Raw genomic sequence first — 23,064 nt, 5'->3', positions numbered from 1 at the left:
AACTCTTACAGTGTGTTTAAGAACTCTGGTTTAAGAACTCTGGTTTAATGAGGGAAAATGTTTAAATTGTAAAAATATGAGAATTTTTCATAATTTTAACTTGTTTGTTAATTTAAATAAATGGAAAAACAAGGAAAATAAAAGTTGGTGAAAATGTGTGAAAATCAAATGTACTTATATTTTGCATATTTTATTTTTCACACCTTCTCCTTCAAAATTAATAGAAAAAAAAAATATGGGAAACAAAACTAAACTAGTGATAATCGTACAGTATCCCATTTACATATACTAGGTTAGGTCCCGTGCAACGCACATATGAGACTAATTTTTTTTTCTGTTCTAAATAATTTATTTTAATGAATTTTTTAATAAAATAAAACCAATTTTTATCACCGGTTGTTGGAAAATCAGAGGAAATTATTATTTATTTGGATTGTAAAATGATTAGTGCGATTTTAAAAGTTTAGTGTTTCGACAAAAATACTTAAGCTGGGAAAATATAAGAAAAAAACTTATCAGACAATTATTAGATATCATTTTCTTTTGGAATTGAATAATATCCGTAACCGTAACCATACACGTACCCTCGATCTTCCAAATTTTTGGATATGGTGTTGATTTGATAACCTTATCAGTTATAATACCCTATTTTCTAAATTGGGTATATAACAGGCTTTCAGGTTTATAAGTAATTTAGTTGAACCCACTTTTTAACACTTGTTTTACATAAATAAAAAATAAATAATTGTTTTTTGTTTGGGTATGGTCGTATATAATACATTTTAGTGTAATTTGTTTATTTATTTATTAACTATTGTAGGTTAAGAGTATAATGCATTTTTTTGAAAATTTTATATGAAAATCAAAAAAATATTTTGCTATTTTGCTTTTATGGAGTTTCCGTAATAGCTTACTACATATATTATAAAAACAATAATATCAAAAAAACTGTGATTTTTTTCCATTCCTAACATATATGTTCTTCAAATCAGTAATAATATATATATTTTTATCCTTGTCGTAATACATGAAATCACACTTTTTTTTTTCATATATACTTCTATTATATTGAATAGAAGGAAAGAATAAGAAAAAAAATCAAGAAATCATATATTTTAAAAGATTCTTAAATCAAAAAAAATTAAAAAAAGAAAAAATACTAAGGACTTACGTACTAGGACGTGATACGTGTCATTCCTGGTGTGTCTTTTAATATATAGTAATAGATAAAATCAGAAAATCAGATATTTTAAAAAATTCTTAAATTAAAAAAAATTAAAAAAAGAAAAAAAATACTAAGGACTCATCAGGACGTGACAAGTGTCATTCTTGGTGTGTCTTTTAGTATATAGTATAACTAGTCTTATATGCACGCGATGCGTGCGAATATAAGAAACAAATTTGTGTTATTATATTTAAACCTGAAATAACATGTAAAAATTATAAAATAAATATGATGCGTGCTAATATAAGAAACATATAAGTTAGATAGAGTCGGACACATATAAACAGAATGATTAAAATGGTAAGAATTTATTCAATAGGCTAGATTGATTAAAATGCTTCTTTGGGCTTTTAATATTGGGTATATATATTCTCTATTCTATAAGTGTGGAGGGTATTTTAGTAATCAAAGGGGGACACCAAAAGTCAATTTACTAAATAACCTCACCTCTTCACTTATATAATAGAGATAGATAGATAGTTTTCCATAATAATGAGCCAAATAGATTACACAAATTCTTATTTACAATGGGTGTACAATAAATATTGTACATCGGAGTAAAAGTTAAGCTTATATATGTAAAAGTTATATATTTTTAGTGATAAATTTTTTTCATTTTAATAAAACTTATTTCTTAAATCACTAATAATGTATAAAATTAATCATTTAACCCTTTAAAATGTTTATCTTTCCACTTTTCTTTTTTACTAATATAGAAGTTAATCAAAAGTAGATCAAAGTTACAAAAAATGAATAAAAGTTATCTTGGTGTATAATAAATTTATTGTACACCTTGTGCGCGCAAGACCTTTTAAAAGATTATTAATCGTGCAATAACCTTTTTATTAAAATATGCAATTAAAAAAAAAAAAGTTCACTTTTGAGTTTTGACACGTAAATTGAATATTGATCACAAATCACAAACCCATAATTTATTGCGTTTGTATAACCCTCCCCCTACCTAGCTACTTGTTCGGAACATTGCAATTTCCACATCCCAAGTTCCCAACAACAGAATTACCACACAGAAACAGCTTGCCTAGAACCATGGATTCTCCATTCAAGGACGATGCTCTCAAGGGAAAAGTGGCATTGTTAACAGGAGGTGGTTCTGGTATTGGATTCGAGATTTCAACTCAATTTGGCAAACATGGTGCTTCCATTGCAATCATGGGTAGGCGTAGACAAGCTCTTGATGCTGCTGTCTCCGCTCTTGCTTCCCTCGGCATTCCTGTACTGTAACAACATTTCTTTTCTGGGTTTTTCTATTTTGTCCGATTTTACTCAGATTTCATGTTTTTTTTAATTATCATTAGAAATGCTTGTGCTGATTAAACTTGTTGTATGCAACATACCCATCATATACATGACCTATAGATGGGGTTTACATAGTTCATATCGATTGAACATGTAAAATGTTAATTTCTAAACTTTTAATTGTTGTTGTTGTTGTTGTTGTTGTTGTTAGTTGTTTAAAGTGATAGAATGAACATGTTTTTATGGCTGTACATTGGTGAATTTTCAGTTGAAGGAAATATAGGAAATTTAAGTCACCCAATTCTGTATAATCACTGCGTTCTTTGTTTATTGGAAATTCTGTACATTTCTGATTGATCTTGTACTTTTAGTTTGGATTGAGTTGATTTGCAAATAACTCAAATGCTTAATTAAGGGGTCAATTTGGGATTGGCCTATATCAAGCATTTAATTTGGACTCTTTAACTAGATTTAAGTCCGCAAATGATGCGGTAGTAGTATGCATGTAGGTTTGGAAAACCCTTTCTCTCCTGTTCTGTACATGGTTTCAATGTGTCTTGCCATTTGAAGTCTGTCACGGTGAACGTGGTTTCATAATCACTTAGTTTCTCTTTGTAGATCTCAAATTTTTAACTTTTCATGGGCGCTTTATGGGTTTCCTCTTAGTTCACTATCTGAAGAAAAGAAAGACAGAAACAATGTTGCTCTTTATGCTGCGAAATCAGCTAATATGTGAGTCCGTGTAGTAGCCTTATGTGGTGTCAAGGATATTCATCAAAGTTATAATGTCTAACTAAAGCTTTTGGTCTGGACTACCGAGTTCTGATAACAAAACAGGTTATCCATGGATCTATTGATAGATATACAGCACGAGGAGTCGTTTATTGTTAAGTTTTTTACTTCCCTTTTGAGAAAGATTCTTGTTCCTCAACATCTGAAGAAAACTGTGACTGCTTCCTGAAATATATATTTTGTAATGTAAGTTTTTAAAAAATGATACAACATTAGTGTTAGATATTGTGAAACTCCGAGTGATGCCATTGATCAAATATATATATGGGGGTTACAACATTAGTCCTAATTGTATTAGGAAACCTAATGCGACTAGAAGTCTATTGTACGTAAAATATCCTAAGAGATTATATCTCTATCAATTAGTAATGCTATTGTTCTTGTACTTATGAGATTAGGGTTGTGCTAATCCAACCTCGTTGAATGGTTCACAAAGATACGTGATGTTGATAAGGTATTAGACGACCTTAATTGATGTGGTACCTGATGTCAATCTACTAAGTCTTGTGCTTTCCAGCTACTATTTCCAGTGTCATTCTTATCTCTTTCTTGATCTAGTTGTGTGCGTGTGTGTATATGTGCTAATGCTGTTATTTTCAAATTCTTACAACCGGAGTGAGTTTTTCTCACAATTTTTAGTGTTACTTAAACATCTTAAGCAAAGCTTATATGGTAGATTACGGACTATCTATGGTTGAGTATTGTTTTCATTATTTGTTTTTTCTTTGTTATTTGTAGGCCATTGGGTTTGAAGGGGATGTCCGCAAGCCGGAAGATGCAAGGAGGGTAGTGGAATCAACTTTCCAGCATTATGGAAGAATTGACATTCTTGTGAATGCTGCAGCTGGAAATTTTCTAGTGTCTGCAGAGGATTTATCCCCTAATGGATTTCGAACAGGTTAGCAGTTGGCCCTTCCAATCATCATATTGAAATGGCTGGCATGCTGACCTTCTCAAGCACAACAATTAGGGCATCACAAATTTATGATAAACTTAGATTAAGTAGATATTTAGACCAACAAATTTATCAGTAGGAAGAGAAAGACTTGCATGATGAGCTTCTGAAACATGACTGGTAATGGGTGTTATTTTTGTGCTGAGAATAGTTTTAGATTAGAGAAAATGAGTGTGAAACATTATAAAAATTGGAGTAACAGTAGTCCCATGTTTTCATGCTAATCACCTTGCAAATCTAACATTGAAGCAACCTGATATCCTGCCTAGTTCCTAACAAATCCAAGGTAATGCTGACTCATCATAACTCAGAAATAATTCACTTTATACCATCACCGGAAGGAATGTTACAGAATATACATCAAGATCCCCGTAAGTCCTCATATGAAAATATTTATTAACCCATATTATACATCTTGAGTTGCTCTAATTTTGAAATAAGCCATACTCAATAATTAAAAAAATCAATTATAGAGTAAATAATGATATTTGAGTCATCTCCTCCCTCTTGCATCTCTCTCCACTCCTTGAAAAGTTTTGGTTGAGCTTTATAAAGCAATCGAAGTGTCATTTGCGGCTTCACCTTCTTCTCCTTGCCCTTCCCAACTCTACGAAATGTGATTGCAACAACAGCAAATTGAGCAGCATTCACAATTGAGTTTGTGAAACCGATAAATAGGAGCATGGTTTTCTGCTGCTCCTAATCTAAGATTAATCCACGTGCTGCTCCTTATCTAAAATTAATTGAGTGCTGCTCCTGCTCTTACAAGATAATCGTATATCTTCAAAATTTGACAAGTAATTTTGGGGACAGAAGTTCTGATTTTCTACTCGGTATTTCTCCGTTCCTTATATTTATCGACATACACTACAGAGTTTCAACTTTCAATCCACCAATATGTTCCTGCAGGATTAGTCACCAAAATGACATTTAGGCTCCGTTTGTTTCAACGGAAAACATTTTCAAAGGATTTCCTTTGTTTGTTTCCTTACAAGAAAAGTTATAAAGAAAAAGAGCATAAAAAGTGGAAATGAGAGGAGAGAAAAGGAAATATAAGGGATTAGAGTGGAAATTGTTGCATTCCTTCTTTTCAAAAGGAAAGTTGGTTTCCCCTAGAGAAAGTTGTTTTACCTTTGGAAAATTTGTTTCCACTCTTAACAAAACAAACAAAGGAAAATGGGAAAATCATTTTCCGGAAATGCGTTCAAAACAAACAAAGCCTTGTTGTGGTGATGTACTTAAAAATAAAAAGGAGGTCCAATCTTATGATGGTTGAAAATTTTGATTTCAGTGTTGAGTAGGAGTTGTGTTAATTTTTTGGATCTGTCTCTGAAGATATATGTCTCAGAGAGTTAACAAGCCAAGAGCAATCCATGAGCTAAATTATCTTTTTATGAACAATAAGGAGATCTTATCAATATTGAACTAGAAAAATTGTTTATAGTGAGGACAGCAATTTTTTTAAGTTTTCAATATAACCATAACACTTATCTTTGAGAATGTTGTCTACTGACTTTGCACCTTTTTCGTTCTGCAGTGATGGATATTGATTCTGTTGGGACATTTACCATGTGCCATGAAGTACTTAAGTACCTCAAGAAAGGAGGCCCAGGAAGAACTTCATCCAGTGGTGGGGTAATATTAAATATAAGTGCTACATTGCACTACACGGCTTCTTGGTATCAAATTCATGTATCTGCAGCCAAGGTTGGTTGTACATGGTGCTATATCTATTTTACATGATGATCTCGCTGGATTTATTACAATTTTCCTTGCACGACTGAAACCTCTAACTGTCAATTGGTGGGTGCCGGTCTGTGTTGTAGGCGGCTGTTGATGCAACTACCAGAAACTTGGCGTTGGAATGGGGTACAGATTATGATATTAGAGTTAATGGAATAGCGCCAGGTCCAATTAGTGATACACCTGGCATGAGTAAACTTGTACCGGAAGAGATAACAAACAAATCTATGGATCACATGACACTTTATAAACTAGGCGAGAAATGGGATATTGCTATGGCTGCTGTATATCTTGCCTCTGATGCAGGTGGGTAATTCATTTAAATGTATTTTTCCCATCATGACTACTTTATGTCAAAGTATAAATGCATACAGAACTTAGTTGTGTAGCTTTCCTGTTTACATTCCTTGACCTATTTATGGCTAAGTAAAGAATTTAACTGAGTTGCATCTTGCCTCCGGCAAACTTCATATACTTCATTTCTTTTCATATGTTCTAGTAGCAAATAGCCTCTCTGCAAAAAAGAAAGGAATTTAATATGTTTTCTCAAATTACTCTTTTTACAAGCATGTTTGTTTAAGATGTGCAGCTTTTGACTTCTGGAGTTACAGCCAAATTTTTGGTTTGTGGCATTCAGGAGATCAAATAAACTGATCTCTTTGTAATTCTCCACAGACATGCAATGTACTCCCTGTGTATTTATGTTATACCCACTTTCCGTTTTGTGGTGTTTTTTTTCTACTAGATTCGGCTTTTGGCAAAATCTTTTATTCCCTCCGTTCCTAAATACGTGTCATGTTTCTAAAAAATAGCGTTCCCTTATAAGTGTCATGTTTCTATTTTTGAACATACACTTTTCCCACTTTTCCATACACTTTTCTCACTTTTCCATAAATCATGATTATTTTTTCTTCACATTCTACACTTTTTCCACTTTTCAATCCCCACACCCACTTTTATTTGTACTTTATCAATAAACAATTATCTACTTCATCTTTTCCCCCAAAAAACATTCCAAATCATTGTTTTTCTTACACATTTTTCATTTTTTTAAACACCACGCATTCATCCAAATAGGACACATATTTAGTAACGGAGAAGGTACCATTTTACCCCCACAATATTGACACTATTTTGATGCTTAAATTGTCCCTTCAACTCGTCATCCCTTCTTATTCATAATATTGAATATGAAACTATAATATTTAAGTCTGTAGTTCGTGTTGAGATTAAACATTGAATGAAAGCTCTTCATTATTTTCCGCTTCGTTGACTAAATCAGACTACACAGTTCAGTGTAGAAGATGCTCTGTTTTTGCAAGATTTTTTTGGCATGTCCTTTTAAAATTTACTCCTGAAGTTCGCACCAAAAAAAGAAACATTTTTTTGTTCTTCAAGCTGATGGCATGATATGTGTTTCCTAAACAAATTTGGTCGTACATAAATGGAAATTTAGCATGCTTATCCTCCTTTCATTTCCTTTTCTTGGTCTCTTCTCAAACTCTCTGCTGTTTGTTTATAAGATTGAGTCACTGTGCTGTTAACCCTGTCTAGAATGCCAATCACAGATGGTTTGTGTTACATCAAATTTTACTTTTCACATTCACAGATTTCACACATACCTTCTACTTCTAGAATTTTGTTTTCACACATTCATACCATGCATGATTACTTGCTCCTATTTCCTTTTTCACCTCCCGTGTGTTTTAGTCTAGGTATGCTCACTATATGGTCTGATCATATATCTCTATACGTTGAGCCTTATTACTTGTTTCATCTTTTTTACCTCATTTTCCGTTTTTGCATTACTTGGCCTAGAACGGCTAGAAATTAATTCCCTGGATCCGAAATCATGTATTTTGGTTATGAATTCTTTCTAAAACCTGATTTGTCTTTGTATAATCATCTCTTTATACTCTTTAGATTTTTGAAAATTTGTCCCACTTTCTGCATTGAGATGTCTAACTTTCAGTCCAGTTAAGCAGCTGTAAGAAAAGTGCTGACTTGAGTCAAGTTTTGCAAAAATTTCAGGTAAATATGTAAATGGATCAATTCTTCCGGTAGATGGAGGACACTGGCTGAGTCGGCCACGCCATCTTCCCAAAGATGCAGTGAAGCAACTTTCTCGTGCAATTGAGAAGAAATCAAGAACTGCACCAGTTGGGCTTCCCAAGAGCAAGCTTTGATTAATAACTTTGGTAATAATCCTATCATACAACTGAACTTGTAAGGATCTTGGGTGAAAGCCAGTAGTATAATATTGTACTCCGGTATTTATGGCTAGCATGTATTTAGGCCGTCACAAATAAGTATTATTTCCAAGAGCCCATTCTTTAAGGATCTTTTACGTTGCCGTAAGGCGGTAAGGCTCCGTTTGGTAGGGCATAAAACGTTTTCATGGAAAACGATTTTCCCATTTTCAATCATTTTACGTTGTTTGGTTGGGTAAGGGATGGAAAACAATTTTCCATGTCTCCCTCAAAGGTGGAAAACCATTTTCCATTTGAAAGGGAGGGAAACCACTTTTCTTTCTTTCCTCCTTACCTCCCTCTCCTTTTTTCCCTTCAATCTTCACCATCTTCTCCCATTTTCCTTTAAGGTACCAAACAAAGGAAAACTAGTTTGGAATTGTGTTTTCCCTTGAAAAATGTTTTCCATGGAAAATCATTTTACAATGAAAACGTTTTACGCCTTACCAAACGGAGCCTAAGTGTTATTTTCATTTCAAACATGTTTTCTAAAGTACAGTAGTATTATTGCATATTTAATGCTGAATACCAAGTATTTCTTATTTGGATATTTTTTTTTTTTTTTTGGTGCGAATGAGCCATAAGGGCAATATAAATTACAAATGGGGGCGGGGGATTCGAACCTGAGACCTATTGTACACAGGCCCTCAGTCTTAACCACTAGGCCAAGACATCATTGGTATTGATAGCCCCTTAAGGCTACATTTAGCATATTTTGTTATAATTGTTTGTGTGATTAATAATTGAGGATGTTGGTACACAAGCTCCAGCCGACACTTAATTAATTTATAACTAGTGTGTGGCCCGGGCGATGCCCCGATCGCTACATTGAATAGTTAAAATTTTAGATTTTTCTTGACCTCAATATTTGACGAAATACATGTATCCTTAAAGTGAAAAATATCAATTAAGTTTGTCAACTACACAGACACACTACGTCATTTATCATGTCAAGTAATTTTTCAATTAGATCATCTTAAAATTTTATAATTTATTTTCTAGTGGATATAAGTGCTTCAAATTAATAACACCAAATTAGATATAAGCAGCCATGCAAGGTATTTCTATAGTTGATGCTTATGAGATTCATGACATCATGTTTCTTCATAGTTGTCCTAATTATTTGTTTTTATTTTTTTCAAAATATTCCATAGAAAATAAAAAATCAAATAAAAATTTAGTTGGTTTAGACTTCATGTTAACATTTATTTATAAATTAATGTGAAGAAATAAACCACAATTGGTAGTTGGTTAAGATGGTAATGAGAATTATCATTCAGACATGAGGTCTAGAGTTCGAACCTCGTTGTATTGATTTTTGGTTATCCATGACATGACATACCACTTGGTGAGTGAATGATGTGGCGCAAAGGGAAGAGTAGTACGTGACACATAGACGTTTTCCAAAACGCCTTTTAATATATTAGTATAGATTATAACTAGTATTTCAGCCCGGACGATGCCCCGGGTTATTATTTGAATAATAAATTAATTATTATATTCTTTAATGAAATTAAAGTTAATTTATTTTTCGTAAGTTAATTATTCTATGTTATATTAATATTAATTTCACAAAGATAACACGTAAAAGGTTATAGCTCAATTGGATAATGTCAAAGTGTTGAATCTGAAGTTCGAATCTTATGCAATCTATATTTCTCATTTTTTTAAATGAAAGTGGGTTGCTATAATGGACTTATGGATTGAGAAAGATCGCCACGTGACATGTAAACTTTTGTAGAAACGCCTTTTAATATATAGTATAGATTAATTTATGTATTTAGTCAAAATGCCCATTTTGGTTTTCCTATTCTGAAATGACGCAACTGTAAAAAATTTCCCTTCCCTTTTTTTTAATCAATAAGAAATGTTCTTATTTTCTCTCTCCTAGAGGTTGAGTTTATTAACTAAATTGTGTTCAATGTTTTTTAATCTCGATTCTATCATGGTATCAGAGCAGTAAACAAACCTACAAATTTTAATTCCTGTTGAACTCCGCTTCTAACAAACCTGATTTCTTGAAATTTCAACCTGATTGTTTATTCTAATTCGTACCCATTTTTTGCACATCTGCGATTATATAATTCTTTGTTTCGATTTGTTGATCCATTGTTTCGATTTGTCGATTTGTAAAATCAGTTGATTCCAAATTTTCGATTCATTCGAATTTAAACCCTATTTTCCCAAAATCTTCAAATTACTCTACCAAAAATGGTGAAGAGTTAAATTCGACTTCTGACGGCTTCTTCTATGAATCCTACACAAGATTCAACTTTCGTTTACCACTTGCATAGTTGCTTCACAATGACTAGAGCATGTGTACAAACAAAGGATAAACTATAAGCATGATAGTGGCTCGTTGGGCTGATAATTGAAGTTGACATCTGACAACACAAATTCTCCATACATTACATTCGAAGTACAACACACATTGTAATGAATGAAAATATAATATTATCCCAATAGAACGTACTAAAAGTTATTTATTTTTAATAATAAAATATAGTTTTTTTAATAAAAATCATTTTATTAAAATCACTGATAGTAATCATTTTATTTAACCTTTTGTCCTTTTCAAAAGTTTATCCATTAAAAATGTAGAGTATTTGAGCAGTAAGGAACACACTCGTCCGTCGCCAATGGACAAACCATAAGTTATAGAAGTGGAACCACCACTAATAACATGAACGAGTGGTGATCGGAGAAACTGGGCGCCACAAAAACATGCTCTGTTCAGGTCGAATTTTGGCGGTTTATCAACCTAAAAACCCCTTAATTTCCTACCACAACTACTCTTCATCTTCATCTTCCAGATTAATTCGCAGAAACCTCCAACTCCCTCCGACATGGCGCTGTTTCTCGTCGTCTATGGCTTCCGAATCCGATCCTTCTCCCTTCCCTTCTGCTTTCCCTGATTCCGGCGAAACTTCCGACAGAACCAGCTCCGCGTAATTCTCTGTCTTTCCCTTGTGCTTCTGTTTGGTGTTTGAATGTTTAAAGCTTTGTGATTTTTTTAATTTATTGTTCAATTTGTTGCTGTTTGAGTTCTTTGTTTTGTGACATAGCCATTTAATTTTTAACCTGATTGTACTTTAGAATCTTGAAATGGTTAATCCGAGTTCAGAAAGTATGCTTTGTTGGGAATTAAACGCAACTTAATTTAATTAAATGGACGACAGCTTGTATTGGGGTTTGGAGTCAAAGCTCAGTTTGTCAACCTACTAATTGCGGAGTTGCTAGAAGAATCTTAACATACTTTGATTTCTTTGTTAGTCTCCTAACTAAACATGAGTTTTGGAGGTCAGTGGAACCAACAAAGAATTTAGGCAACTATGTAATTGGTTTTTGGCAGATTCCATATTGGTTGGTTATTATGCTAGTTTCCTAGATTAATGGGATATGTAATTAGGAAATTGAGATAGGTTTTGGTATGTTACATATGTAGGTGAAACTAGAATGTCAGACTTGGGCGGCAAGTTTATATATCCTAGTCTACTAGGGTTTCTAGTTTAGCCAATAAGAGGGAAAATACATTGGTGAGAGGATTAATCAATTGAGGGGTTATTGTATTATTTTGCAGGAACTTAATAATACGATATTATTTCAGGGGAGGAAATCTAAATTTCCTCACAAACACTAGTGTCTTTATTATTGTTTTTGCAAATAACTTTGGTAATTGCAGCCCGTTGAGTCATTGGGTGCATTAACGTGTTAGGTTACTCAGACTCTTCATTTTACTTCAATTATCCATGTTGGTCTGTTGGATAATTGAAACTAGGACATGTTTATGGCACTCAGACACTTTATTTTGGAGACATATGAATTCAATGTTTAACCCTTATAGTATTCTTTATTTAGCTTTAATGTAAAAGGGAACAAACCAGAGGATTTAGACATACTTCTACAGAAATGAAAGCACTCGTTCACTGAACTGTGACACCACTAACACCGCAAATAAGGCGGTGCTGTAGAATGAAGAGAAGAATTGATGTTATCCTGATAGATGGTTCTAGTCTATATGCTTGCTATGTTTTATTGAGTCAGTGAGGACATTTCGTGTAACTGTTAACTACACTTTGTGCACAATCAACCATATGTTGCGAATGCACTGACCTTGGTTATGAGGATTTCTAAACGTCAAGTGGGCCAAGTGGCTTGTGATCAATTGGACACAGGTCACCCCAGTACAACCATTTTTAGTACCAACACAGTATATGTCTGTACCAATAAGACAATGACTCGTATCAGTACTCCTTAACAGTGCATTGGTATACTAATACCACACTAGTCTCAGTACGAATACCAAATTAATGGGTACCAATAAAAGTCACTTGCGTCCATTTTGGATATAAGCCACTTTTGACATAGACATCCTCCCTTGGTTACACCGGTAAGAGTCTAATTAAGAAGCAGACATATAGATTGATTTTACGTCCCCATCTAGAACGAAAACCCTTAGTTTGGTTTGCAATATTGCTATAGATTCCTGTCCTATATGAAGTTTAATCTATATATTTACGAGATTTTTTCTTGTTTTTTGTGATGATATTTAGTTTTGATGTTATGATCTATTGCAGATTTTGTATTATAGAAGGGCCTGAAACAGTTGAGGACTTTGCTAAAATGGAATCGCAAGAAATTCAAGATAATATTCTGAGCCGCCGAAATAAAATCTTCTTGCTTATGGAAGAGGTTAGTACGAAAGAAGTTAATTCTTTGTCAATTACATGAAAAATGTTGATTTTCACCATCCCACTTTGAGAGGACGGTTAACTGTGCTTTCATACCAAAAACCTGACAATTGGTGCGACACTTTTCTATGGAAAAAGTGTGAAAAATAAGATATCGTGTTTTCTCAAGTTATGTTTCAATGTGGAATAATGTAAAGGTGAAAAGTTTGTTCCTCTATGTGAAATATGTGAAGTGTGAAGGTGCTACATTTGTTTTCTTAGTGGTTCGTAAGCTATATAGATTTTTGGATTTCATCCTGAAACGACATGTGTTGTATTCAGTGCAGTCTACTTCGTTTGTCTTATCAGTGTCCATGCCCTCAACTGTCTACTCAACTTTTTTTTGTTAAAATGAATTTTTTTTATATTCTTCGTCAATGGAAGTAATTGTCTGACTCAAAATATTTGTCTTAAAGGTTCGAAGGCTACGGATACAACAGCGAATCAAAAGAGCTGAGCTGGGAATCTTAAAGGAGGAACAGGAAAATGAACTACCAAGCTTTCCATCTTTTATCCCATTTTTGCCTCCTCTGGTAAGTCCCCCCCCCCCCCTCCCCCCACATTCTAGCATCTTTCAATGTCATTATTTTACTACATTCTTGTTTCTTCCGTTTATGTTTTTTTGTTGGTTCCTTTTTATGGTTTGTGATTTCCTCTTTGGTCTTCTGATTTAGGGCGTATTCGGAGGTAGCAGGTAGCGTTTTGACTTACTCAAAACGCTACTTGAAAATAAGTGTTTGGCAGGGTAGCTGTTGGGTATTTTTTCTCAAACTTTAAATATATTAGAGTTCAAAGTTAGTGGAGAGTGTTTGATAAAATTATAGTAAAATTTAAAACAATATATGTAGCTTTTATAGTACTTTACAATCTCAATCGCTACTTTTACGAACAATCATACTAGTTACCCGCTAATCAATCGCTACTTTTACGAACAATCATACTAGTTACCCGCTAATCAATCGCTACCGCTAATTTTGCTCAACAGGGCCTTAAGCATCTTTCAATGTCATTATTTTTTTGTTGCATTCACTGTACTGACTGACTATCATTCAACCACTTGCAGAGCTCGACGAACCTCAACCAATATTATGCTACCTGTTTCTCTCTTATTGCTGGAATTATGGTTTTTGGCGGTCTTCTAGCACCTGCAGTAAGTATACTCTAATCCAAATTGGAAGTTTAACTGCGGAAAAAATGTTCTTTTGGCCTGTTCTTGACCTTATTGATTTATCAGCTTCTTGTCGAGTCTGCAATTGTTTATCAGTTTTCTCATATGAAAACATTTGTCTGTAAAGACTGTGGCTCTATGCATTTTGTGCACATGGGGGTGGTTTTCAATTTTCTGGAGTCCCAAATGCATACCTCTTGCTTGTTTACAAAGGCGCGGGCATTAAACTGGTAGGTTAGGACCTCTTGGAAACTCCTTAGGAGTCAGGTTGAAACCCCACACTCCTATTTAGTTTTTCTGAAACACATTTCCAGGTATCTTTCCTCGCCCAACATTGTCAATTTAATATGACATGGAACATTGTCAATTTGACCTTCAGGTAGTGTTTATGATCTCAAGTTATGTCCTGTATGTCTGGGGTTTGCATTTCTGGATAATTGATTTTTGGAAAAAGCAAATGGTAACATGTCATAGACTAAGTTGGCATGCATTGATGCATATTGACTATACCAAAATAAGAGAAGTTCAATGACTGATAACTGAGGCATACCTCTAAATCTATATGCATTGAGTTGGTAACTACTTAAGTTCAATGATGCTTTTTAATACTATCAGAACAAAAGTTTTATCTTCCTTGACTGAGTCATACTTCTAATCTGTATGGATCATGTTGGCAATTAGGCACACATGAATAGGTGTGCTTCAACTGTATCATATACTATATTCTTATTCCTTAACTGAGGCACAACTCTAATTCTACAGTCTTACTGCAGTTGGAGCTCAAATTGGGATTGGGGGGAACATCATATGAAGATTTCATCCAGAGTATGCATTTGCCAATGCAGTTGAGGTATGACTGCTACCTTTCTTGCCTCCTGAAAAATAAGCACCTTCAAAAATATTTTTGCTTGCTGTCTTGGACAAGCAATATGCATATTGATGGAAGTTCCTTCTTTTAAGATCACTCATCATTATCATTATCATTACCCCATTGCCTCAAAGAGGCTCCCGCAAGAAGCGGGGTTAGGGGGGGTCGGGGGTACGCAACCTTACCCCTGCAATTGCAGAGAGGTTGTTTCCAATTGACCCAAAAGCGATAACGGGACGACAACGGGACGGCCATCTTCTACTTCATGGAAAGGAAGCGAAGAGGTTTTAAGAGCCATTTTGATTTAGTCCATTACATCCCACAACCAAAAGAACCTTCTTTTAAGATCACTAACTTGTTTAATTTATGTCCATTTTTTGTTTCTATCAATGTATGGTTAAGTTAACTAAGGCTTTGTTGTTGTTGTTGTTGTATGGTTAAAGTGAACTAGTATATAGGGATGAAGTTCTACTTGGCTGGAAATGTGTCGTGTGCTGGTTACTTTTACATGTTGACCAAGTTCACTAATTTACTACTGAAACTTTATTCAGGGATTTTGTAGACCTCTAAATTTATTTATTTTTGACAATTCGTAATAAAAATATAAACTAGAAAGATACCAAGAGGTCGTCATCCATACACAAAAGCAAGTATAAGGACAAAAAAAATATCATAAACTTGGCAATTTTCTACAGAATTAAGGAATGTCAAAATGTCAGTGAAATCTACAGCAATACAAAAGCCCCGAAAATGGAAAATGAGAACTTGTTTAGGGGAATCTCTACCCTCAAAGCACCATTGATTTCTTTTATTCCAAGCCCACTGCCAAATTCCCAACGAAAGCATCTTTCTTACTTTTGCAAACCAACCTTTCTTCTCCGTCCTTTTCAAGCTACAAGAACATTATTTCACATAACAATGTTGTCCCCCAACTTATCCCAAGCACCGCAAACAGGTTTGACACCGCTGTTGCTGTTCACTTGAATGGTCAGCATGTTATGACCCCAGAGGGCCACCCAGAGCTTTTGTCCCACCAATTCAACAAGGACCACATCTGGAAACGCTTAACATTACTTGATGCCAGCCTTCTCAAATCAAATGTAACCACTACCTTGCATATCCTTTTTCGGTGAGTGTCATTTTAAAAGAAAAAGACAAACAGGGAGGAAACAAAAGGTTGTGGACTCAGTTACCACAAAGATCAAAATCTGACCACCAGTGAATCTCAGTTTTCCCAATTGCATAAATATACCTGCGTTCAGGATTTTTAAGGCAGATAGTAGAACGTAGGATTTTACTTTGCTGTGATTTGGATAGAAGTATTACAGTGTTAGAGTTATATTTGTGATATGCTTCCATGTCAACTCATTTCTCCGCAATACTCTTATTCACATATTTCTCTAACAACACTTAATTCGTTGAAAATTACTCCTACCATTATAACCCAAATTATTGCATATCCTTGACCCTTAAACACAATTTTCATCACTAATCCTCTGGTAACCAAATTTCCATATCAATTCTCAATTCTTCGATTTGAAGTTGCGAACTCTAAGCTTTTTCTGCCATAAACAATACATATATTCCTTAACTCTTACTTAGCCCAGTATACCTATTCCCAATTCATACTCCATGATATGAAGATCATAGCTAACCCAAAACCAACCCTGGCTGACAGCTGACACCATAGTTCAGCTTCATCACCGTTTCGGCTTAGCTTTCAAACATATGATGCACTAGCTTTGAATAGAACATGTCAAACTTAGTAAACACGTATAATCTGTCCATAGTTCCATACTCCTGTTTACGCTTAGGATCATCTAGATACTTACCACTAACAGTATCAGTTTGAGTTTTGTGGTTTCCTATGCTATTGTCACTTTGGATATACACAACTTCTGTTGCTCCAACTCTACACTTTACCTTGTTATACCATGTCAGGCAGTCAGGGTCACATAAGAGTATAAGATACCTGGAATAGATTAAGATACTTGGGTATGAACCTTGAGAAATATTAGATAAACATAAATAGACATATCTATGTTATATACTTCTAAGGATAATGCGTCCTTCTTTAAAAGTCTTGAGTAATATAGTGTACAGAAGCATTTCCCTCCTAGATTTTTATTTATAGCTTGTGCTTTGCACGTATTTTATTGTTATTTTTTCTTCGGGTATTTTTCACCCTTGATTCCTAAAGTTGATAAAATTTCCTGTAGCTATGCAATTGACCTTTTTCCCCCTTAAAAAACAAGGAAAAACTAAATGCAATTGACCTTTCTGAACAGAAAAAGCTTTTGTGTATGTGAATGTATATAGGCTCTACTGCTTGTAACATTTTATTCTCAGTTTATTGTTCCTGTGGTGCAATGGCATTGCCTTTAGCTATGCTATTGAGAGTATTGGCCTATTCTGAACAGTAATGAAATTTTCATATCTGTACATGTTTATAGCCTCTAGTGTTTGTGTCATTTGAATGTCAATTTGTTGTTAATATACTATTATTTTGTGAGCTGCAGTGAGGTGGACCCAATCGTAGCTTCTTTTTCAGGGGGAGCCGTTGGTGTGATCTCAGCATTAATGGTGGTTGAAATAAACAATGTAAAACAACAAGAGCATAAGAGATGCAAATACTGCCTTGGAACTGGTTGGTATTTTCCTTTTACTATTTCACATTGCTTCTTGCAAATGCCTTATGCTGATCTGTGGTAGACATTTTGTGAGATGCTTCTTTATCTTTTCTGTGTATGTGTGCGCATTTCCTCGAGTCCTGTTAATGGCTGATACAATATTAAATGCTGCCAAAATTCCCGTTTTTGATAGAACAGTTCTGGAATGAATTCAATGTATAATACGTACTGTATACAATTCAGTGTATAATACAAAGCCAAATACATTAATAAGAAAAAGTAATCAAAACCCGCAACAAGAAATTTCAAACCACATCTCTCCGTACCTGCAATACACTGTAAAGAGTACAGTTTATAATGTGGAACAGTTACCGTTATCACGACAATAAGGGGCTGTTTGGTTCAAAGAACTGGAATGGTACGAAATGATATCCCGTACCAAGGAGGTATGGATTGAGAATGCCATGTCTCCGGATGGGTTCTTCTGCATCTTACTCTTAACTGCTAGGTATGGAATTTAAACACTAAAATGAACTTCATAGTTAGATTCTTTTCTATGTAATATGGAGGGATATAAATTTAAAGAGACAAAAATCCCAAGCAATCTTCTCTTTCCCTTATGATAAAATATATGATTTCAAAGGATATAATAAGTTGGGAAATGCAAAGAGACAGTTCTCAGATGAAAATCACAGTAGCAGTGGGAAATTCAACAATTTCCAAATACAGCTAGTGAGTGAAATGTGATAATAATGACTGAAAACCAACAATAGAAAGAAAATATATAAACAAGCCGTACCCAGTGCACAAGGCTCCCGCTAGCGCAGGGGAAGGTCTAAATGTACGCAGCCCTACCTTTGTTTTCATAAAGAAGCTTTTTCTAGAGATCGAACCTGTGACCTAGTAGATAGCAAGTAGACACTTGACCATCTCGCCAAGGCACGATCTTCAGAAAGAAACAAAATATATATCAAGAAGCAAAATCATATTGGCAGTGAGAAATTACCATTGGCTTGTGGGATGTATTTAAAGTAGGAAGGCAGATTCTAAAAGCAACTGGGTTTGAGAGAGGTTCTCCACTCCAGATACGTATGCTGTCTCTTTCTAGAATCCACAAGGGGAGAATACAGTTTTCTTTATTAATAAACTTCACCTATGAGCTTCTAAATTATATCTTGTGTTGGTTGTTTGAATCTTATGATTTCTATTAGAGTATTAGACTTTGTTAGACTTGCTCTCCAGACATATGTAGTGGTGTTTCATCGTGATACATAAAATCATGGCAATGTGCCTAAGTGTTTTTTGTTGGTGATCTTATTGGGCACAAAATAGTTGCCTTGAGCTGATGTAATGTGTCTAAGCCTAGATGCTAGAGGGCTGGGGATCACAGAGGTATTTCGTTTGGCCAAGGCTGGTCTGAGGTTTATGGCAGCTGGAAGGACATTATAGTACTTTCCTGTGCGTGTTCGGCTTAGGAAGTAGGAACCATATTTACAAAGGGAACTATGGATAATGCTTGTTGCAATATTACCTAGAAGACACATGGTGTTTATGCCAAACTTCGTGTAGACGATCTTTGGTTGGGACAGATTAAATCAAGTAAGGTAAATAACAGAAAATAAAGGACGGAAATAAAGAGAGAAGAGACACGAGATGGTGACGCGGAAAACCCGGAAGGGATAACAACTATGGGTGGCAATAAGTCCACCAATCCACTATGTTTATTGGCATAAAAAGCCTAGTTGAGTACAAGTACAATGTATATATGCGAGTATGTAATATAGCTAATGATAATGCTTAAGTAAAAGATAGTACATGATATACGAGGAGAGTGCATATGCGGGTTGGGGTAATATCTTTGTAATATGACAGAAGGTTTATTGTGGAGGGAAAGTGTATTAGAAGAAGATCTTTGGTTTAATGTATATTGGCTACGACTTGGTAGTGGAATGTACATGTGGGGGTCGAAGGATAATCTCATTATTGTTAGTTGCAGCCTTGCAGGGGTTACGGGGAAATGATAGAGGTAGTTTTTATAATTAGCTCTTAAGGAATAGTTCAGAGAGGAATAAGTGGAGCTAGAGGTATATTGTTTTACAGTGTGTATTGGGAGTGTCTTTTATTGTAGGTTGACACAATATATAAAAAGGCGCAAGGCGCAACAAGGCGATAGGGGTCGTGTTACTGGTGCCTAGGCGCAAACATAAGGCGCGCGCCTCATCGGAGTGAGGCGCATATTTATAAAAATTAAATAATCAGTACATAAAGATAAATCAGTTTATTTTTCTTTAAAAAAAATAAATCAATTTATTTTATAAAATAAAATTAAATAATCAGTACATATAGATAAATTAGTTTATTTTAGGCTTTGTTTGGTACAACATTAGCAAAGGAAATGAATGGAAGGGAAAAGAAGGAAAGAGAAAGGAAACTTAATTTATTTTCCGTCGTTTGATTGATGGAAGGAAGGGAGAGGAAAAGAAAGGAAAATCATTTGACAACTTTTAATTTTCCCTTTCCTTCCGAATTCCCCCACTTTTGGGAGGAAAGGAAAATGAATATTTATTAATGATGCTTTTCTTCCATTTTCCTTATTTTCCCATCAAATCCAATTTAATTTTTGGAACCAAACACAAGAACCCGTATTTTTGTTTTCCTTTCTCTTCTTTTCCTTGTGATTCCTTTCTACCAAACAAAGTGTTAGTCCGTAAAAATGATGTTTATGAATCAAAAGATAAATTTGATGAGAGAGAAATAAGGTAGAAGATACAAATAAGCTTTGATGAGAGAGAAAAATGGTAGAAAATAATTATAAAATCTGATGAGGGAGGAGAGGAGAGAATCCTTTCAAAAAAAATAAAAAAGAAGAGGAGAGAAAGAGAGCCTACTTGGCATCAAGCTTTCTTCAAGGAGTGATGATGATGATACTAGGGCTGGCTGAAGACAATTATGTTTCCTTCTTTTTTTTTCTTTTCTTTTTGGACTCTTGGCCCATCATTTCATTCGGGCGCCTTTTCATACACTAGGTTGCTAGTCTTTATATAGTACTAGGTCTAACAATGTTGAGGGGATAATGTTGGTAGTTGCTCCTTATACTCTCAACCGTCTCCTTGATCTTTTCAACTGCTTCTTTGATCTTTGCTAACCGACTTGAGCTTGTCCAACAAGCAACCCACTTTCCCATGATTGGTTTGACTAGTAAGTTGTGGAGATAATGACTCCTCAAATATAGGAAAAAACGACTCCAAGAACGGACTGATTCGTGCTGACTCGTTCCCATGTGAAAGTGAGTTGCTTGTTGGACAAGGTTAAGTCGATTAGCAAAGATCAAGGAAGCAGTTGAGAAGATCAAGGAGACGGTCGAGAGTATCAAGGAGCAACTACCAGCATTATCCCCTTAACAAGTTAACAATGTTAGACCTAGTGCTATATAAAGACTGCCAACCTACAATAAAAGACACTTCCAATACACACGGTAAAACAATATACATCTAGCTCTACTATTTATTCCTCTCTGAACTATTCCCTAAGAGCTAATTATAAACTACCTTCTACCATTTCCCGTAACCCCTATAAATAACAACAATGAGTTATCCTTCAACTTCCACATGTACATTCCACTACCAAGTGCTAGCCTTTATTATTTATACGTAGCCAATATACATTAAACCAATGACCTTCTTCTAATACACATTCCTCCACTATAAACCTTCTACCATATTACAAAGATATTACCCCAACCCGCATATGCACTCTCCTCGTATATCCTGCACTATCTTTTACTTAAGCATTATCATCAATACACTGTACTTGTACTCAACTAGTCTTTTTATGCCAACAACGTAGTGGATTGTTGGACAATTGCCACTCGCGGTTTTATCCCTTCCGGGTTTTCCGCGTCACCATCTCTCGTCCCTCTTTATTTTCTGCTATTTACTTTACTCGATTTAATCTAGTCGTCTATGTCTCAACCAAAGGCCGTCAATGCGAAATTCTGGCATAAACACATGGTATTTTCACTTTTAGGTACTCCTTATTTGTTTTGAAGGTTCTCTGTGGCACAACTTGGCACTAAGATTAAGCTTCTTACTGGTATTTTCTTATTAAAGAAGGTTGCTGCTGTGAATGTCAAGCTTATCTCAGAAGTACTAGTTCTTTAGGAGTCATTGTGTGACATCATGGGTTTATCTCTTCTGATCTTAACGGGTCTAGGTTACTGGATTCATCTCCCTATCTCTCTGTATGTCTCTCTGTTGAAGGAGATAAGATTTAGGGAAAGGCTTAAGAGATTTGTTCTAATTATGAAAATAAAGCAATGGAAAAATTTGCTTATAAGGGGGAGAAAAGGTAGCAATCATTTCTGATATTAAGGACCAAGTCTGAAAACATGTGTGCTAAGCTTGGTGACAAAAAATATCTATGCCACCAAGAAGATAAACCTTTTTTTTTTTTTTCTATCTATGCCATTTGTACTTCAGTTATTTCATGGTTTTCTACAAGGGACTTTGCATATACCAGTATAATTTTATTTCACTACCAATCAATAATCTCATCACAAAATACCCTGCCTTGAATATTTAAAGGAAAACAAACTGTGTTGAAGTTTGTTATTTATAGATTATATTCCGTGTGCTATATGTTCATAATTGCTTTTCAATTGATGTCGGAAGTTCTCATTTCCTATTTATTTTAATATTTTTTATTTTTTCTGTGATCACTTAACGTAGGTTACCTAGCGTGTGCTCGCTGTACAAACACTGGATCTCTGGTTCTTATTGAGCCTGTTGCTACGGTTAATGTCAGTGACCAACCTCTTTCACCGCCAAAGACCGAGAGATGTTCAAATTGTTCGGGTTCTGGAAAGGTTAGATAGATATTGTATGCATATAGGCTACATGAATTCTATGCAACTTTTGAGATCCTTTACTTTTTGTGATATGAGTCTAACTTTGAAATGTGTTGTAGGTCATGTGCCCTACTTGTCTGTGTACAGGGATGGCAATGGCAAGTGAGCATGACCCAAGGATTGATCCCTTTGATTAAAGGTATTGTATCATAAATTAAGTTGTCGATCTGTTTGTATCTATATAGCCGTTTTGTGTTGCAAAAAGTTGTACATATGTTATCTTCTTGACGGTGCTTGCTCTAAGCCATGTACAAGTCCTTATTTATCAAAAGTACAAATGTAATAGTGATACCTTGATTGTACGAAGTATAATGTAAGAGTAGCCACATCACATGTAATGTAACACATTGTACGGATTATTGTATTATCAATTGTATAATTTTTATACAAGAGTATTGTAAGTCATGTATCTCTTAAAAAAGTTTTTGTGAATAATAATGTTGTCATTGCAAACACAACTGAATAGTTACATTTAAAAAAAAAAATTAAAAATCCAAAGGAAGTTATGATTAGCAAGAAATAGTTTTTCATAACCACCATT

General features: G+C 34.6%; 2 protein-coding genes across 2 annotated transcripts; both read left to right on the top strand.

Moving 5' to 3' along the window:
- Positions 1-2,142: 2,142 nt before the first annotated feature.
- On the top strand, positions 2,143-8,398 carry LOC110804428 (peroxisomal 2,4-dienoyl-CoA reductase [(3E)-enoyl-CoA-producing]). Its single transcript, XM_022010023.2, has 5 exons — positions 2,143-2,458; positions 4,013-4,172; positions 5,767-5,936; positions 6,056-6,278; positions 8,004-8,398. Exons 1-5 carry the CDS (start codon positions 2,273-2,275, stop codon positions 8,156-8,158), a joined length of 894 nt encoding a protein of 297 aa, XP_021865715.1. The 5' UTR covers positions 2,143-2,272; the 3' UTR covers positions 8,159-8,398.
- Positions 8,399-10,837: 2,439 nt separating this feature from the next.
- Positions 10,838-22,928, top strand: LOC110804416 (protein ORANGE-GREEN, chloroplastic). The gene is made up of 8 exons (XM_022010008.2): positions 10,838-11,169; positions 12,799-12,913; positions 13,368-13,484; positions 14,015-14,101; positions 14,893-14,969; positions 17,507-17,634; positions 22,345-22,481; positions 22,583-22,928. Exons 1-8 carry the CDS (start codon positions 10,946-10,948, stop codon positions 22,658-22,660), a joined length of 963 nt encoding a protein of 320 aa, XP_021865700.2. The 5' UTR covers positions 10,838-10,945; the 3' UTR covers positions 22,661-22,928.
- The last annotated feature ends 136 nt before the right edge of the window (positions 22,929-23,064 follow it).

The sequence above is a fragment of the Spinacia oleracea genome, chromosome 1, assembly GCF_020520425.1.
Source record: "Spinacia oleracea cultivar Varoflay chromosome 1, BTI_SOV_V1, whole genome shotgun sequence".
NCBI lineage: Eukaryota > Viridiplantae > Streptophyta > Magnoliopsida > Caryophyllales > Amaranthaceae > Spinacia > Spinacia oleracea.
Note: the sequence above shows the minus strand (reverse complement) of the source record. Positions and strands in the feature narration are given on the sequence as shown.

Coding starts and splice junctions, on each gene's coding strand:
- LOC110804428 (XM_022010023.2), top strand. CDS start 2,273: ATGGATTCTCCATTCAAGGACGATGCTCTCAAGGGAAAAGTGGCATTG. Junction 2,459..4,012: donor TTGCTTCCCTCGGCATTCCT/GTACTGTAACAA, acceptor TGTTATTTGTAG/GCCATTGGGTTTGAAGGGGA. Junction 4,173..5,766: donor CCCTAATGGATTTCGAACAG/GTTAGCAGTTGG, acceptor TTCGTTCTGCAG/TGATGGATATTGATTCTGTT.
- LOC110804416 (XM_022010008.2), top strand. CDS start 10,946: ATGCTCTGTTCAGGTCGAATTTTGGCGGTTTATCAACCTAAAAACCCC. Junction 11,170..12,798: donor TCCGACAGAACCAGCTCCGC/GTAATTCTCTGT, acceptor GATCTATTGCAG/ATTTTGTATTATAGAAGGGC. Junction 13,485..14,014: donor TCCCATTTTTGCCTCCTCTG/GTAAGTCCCCCC, acceptor AACCACTTGCAG/AGCTCGACGAACCTCAACCA.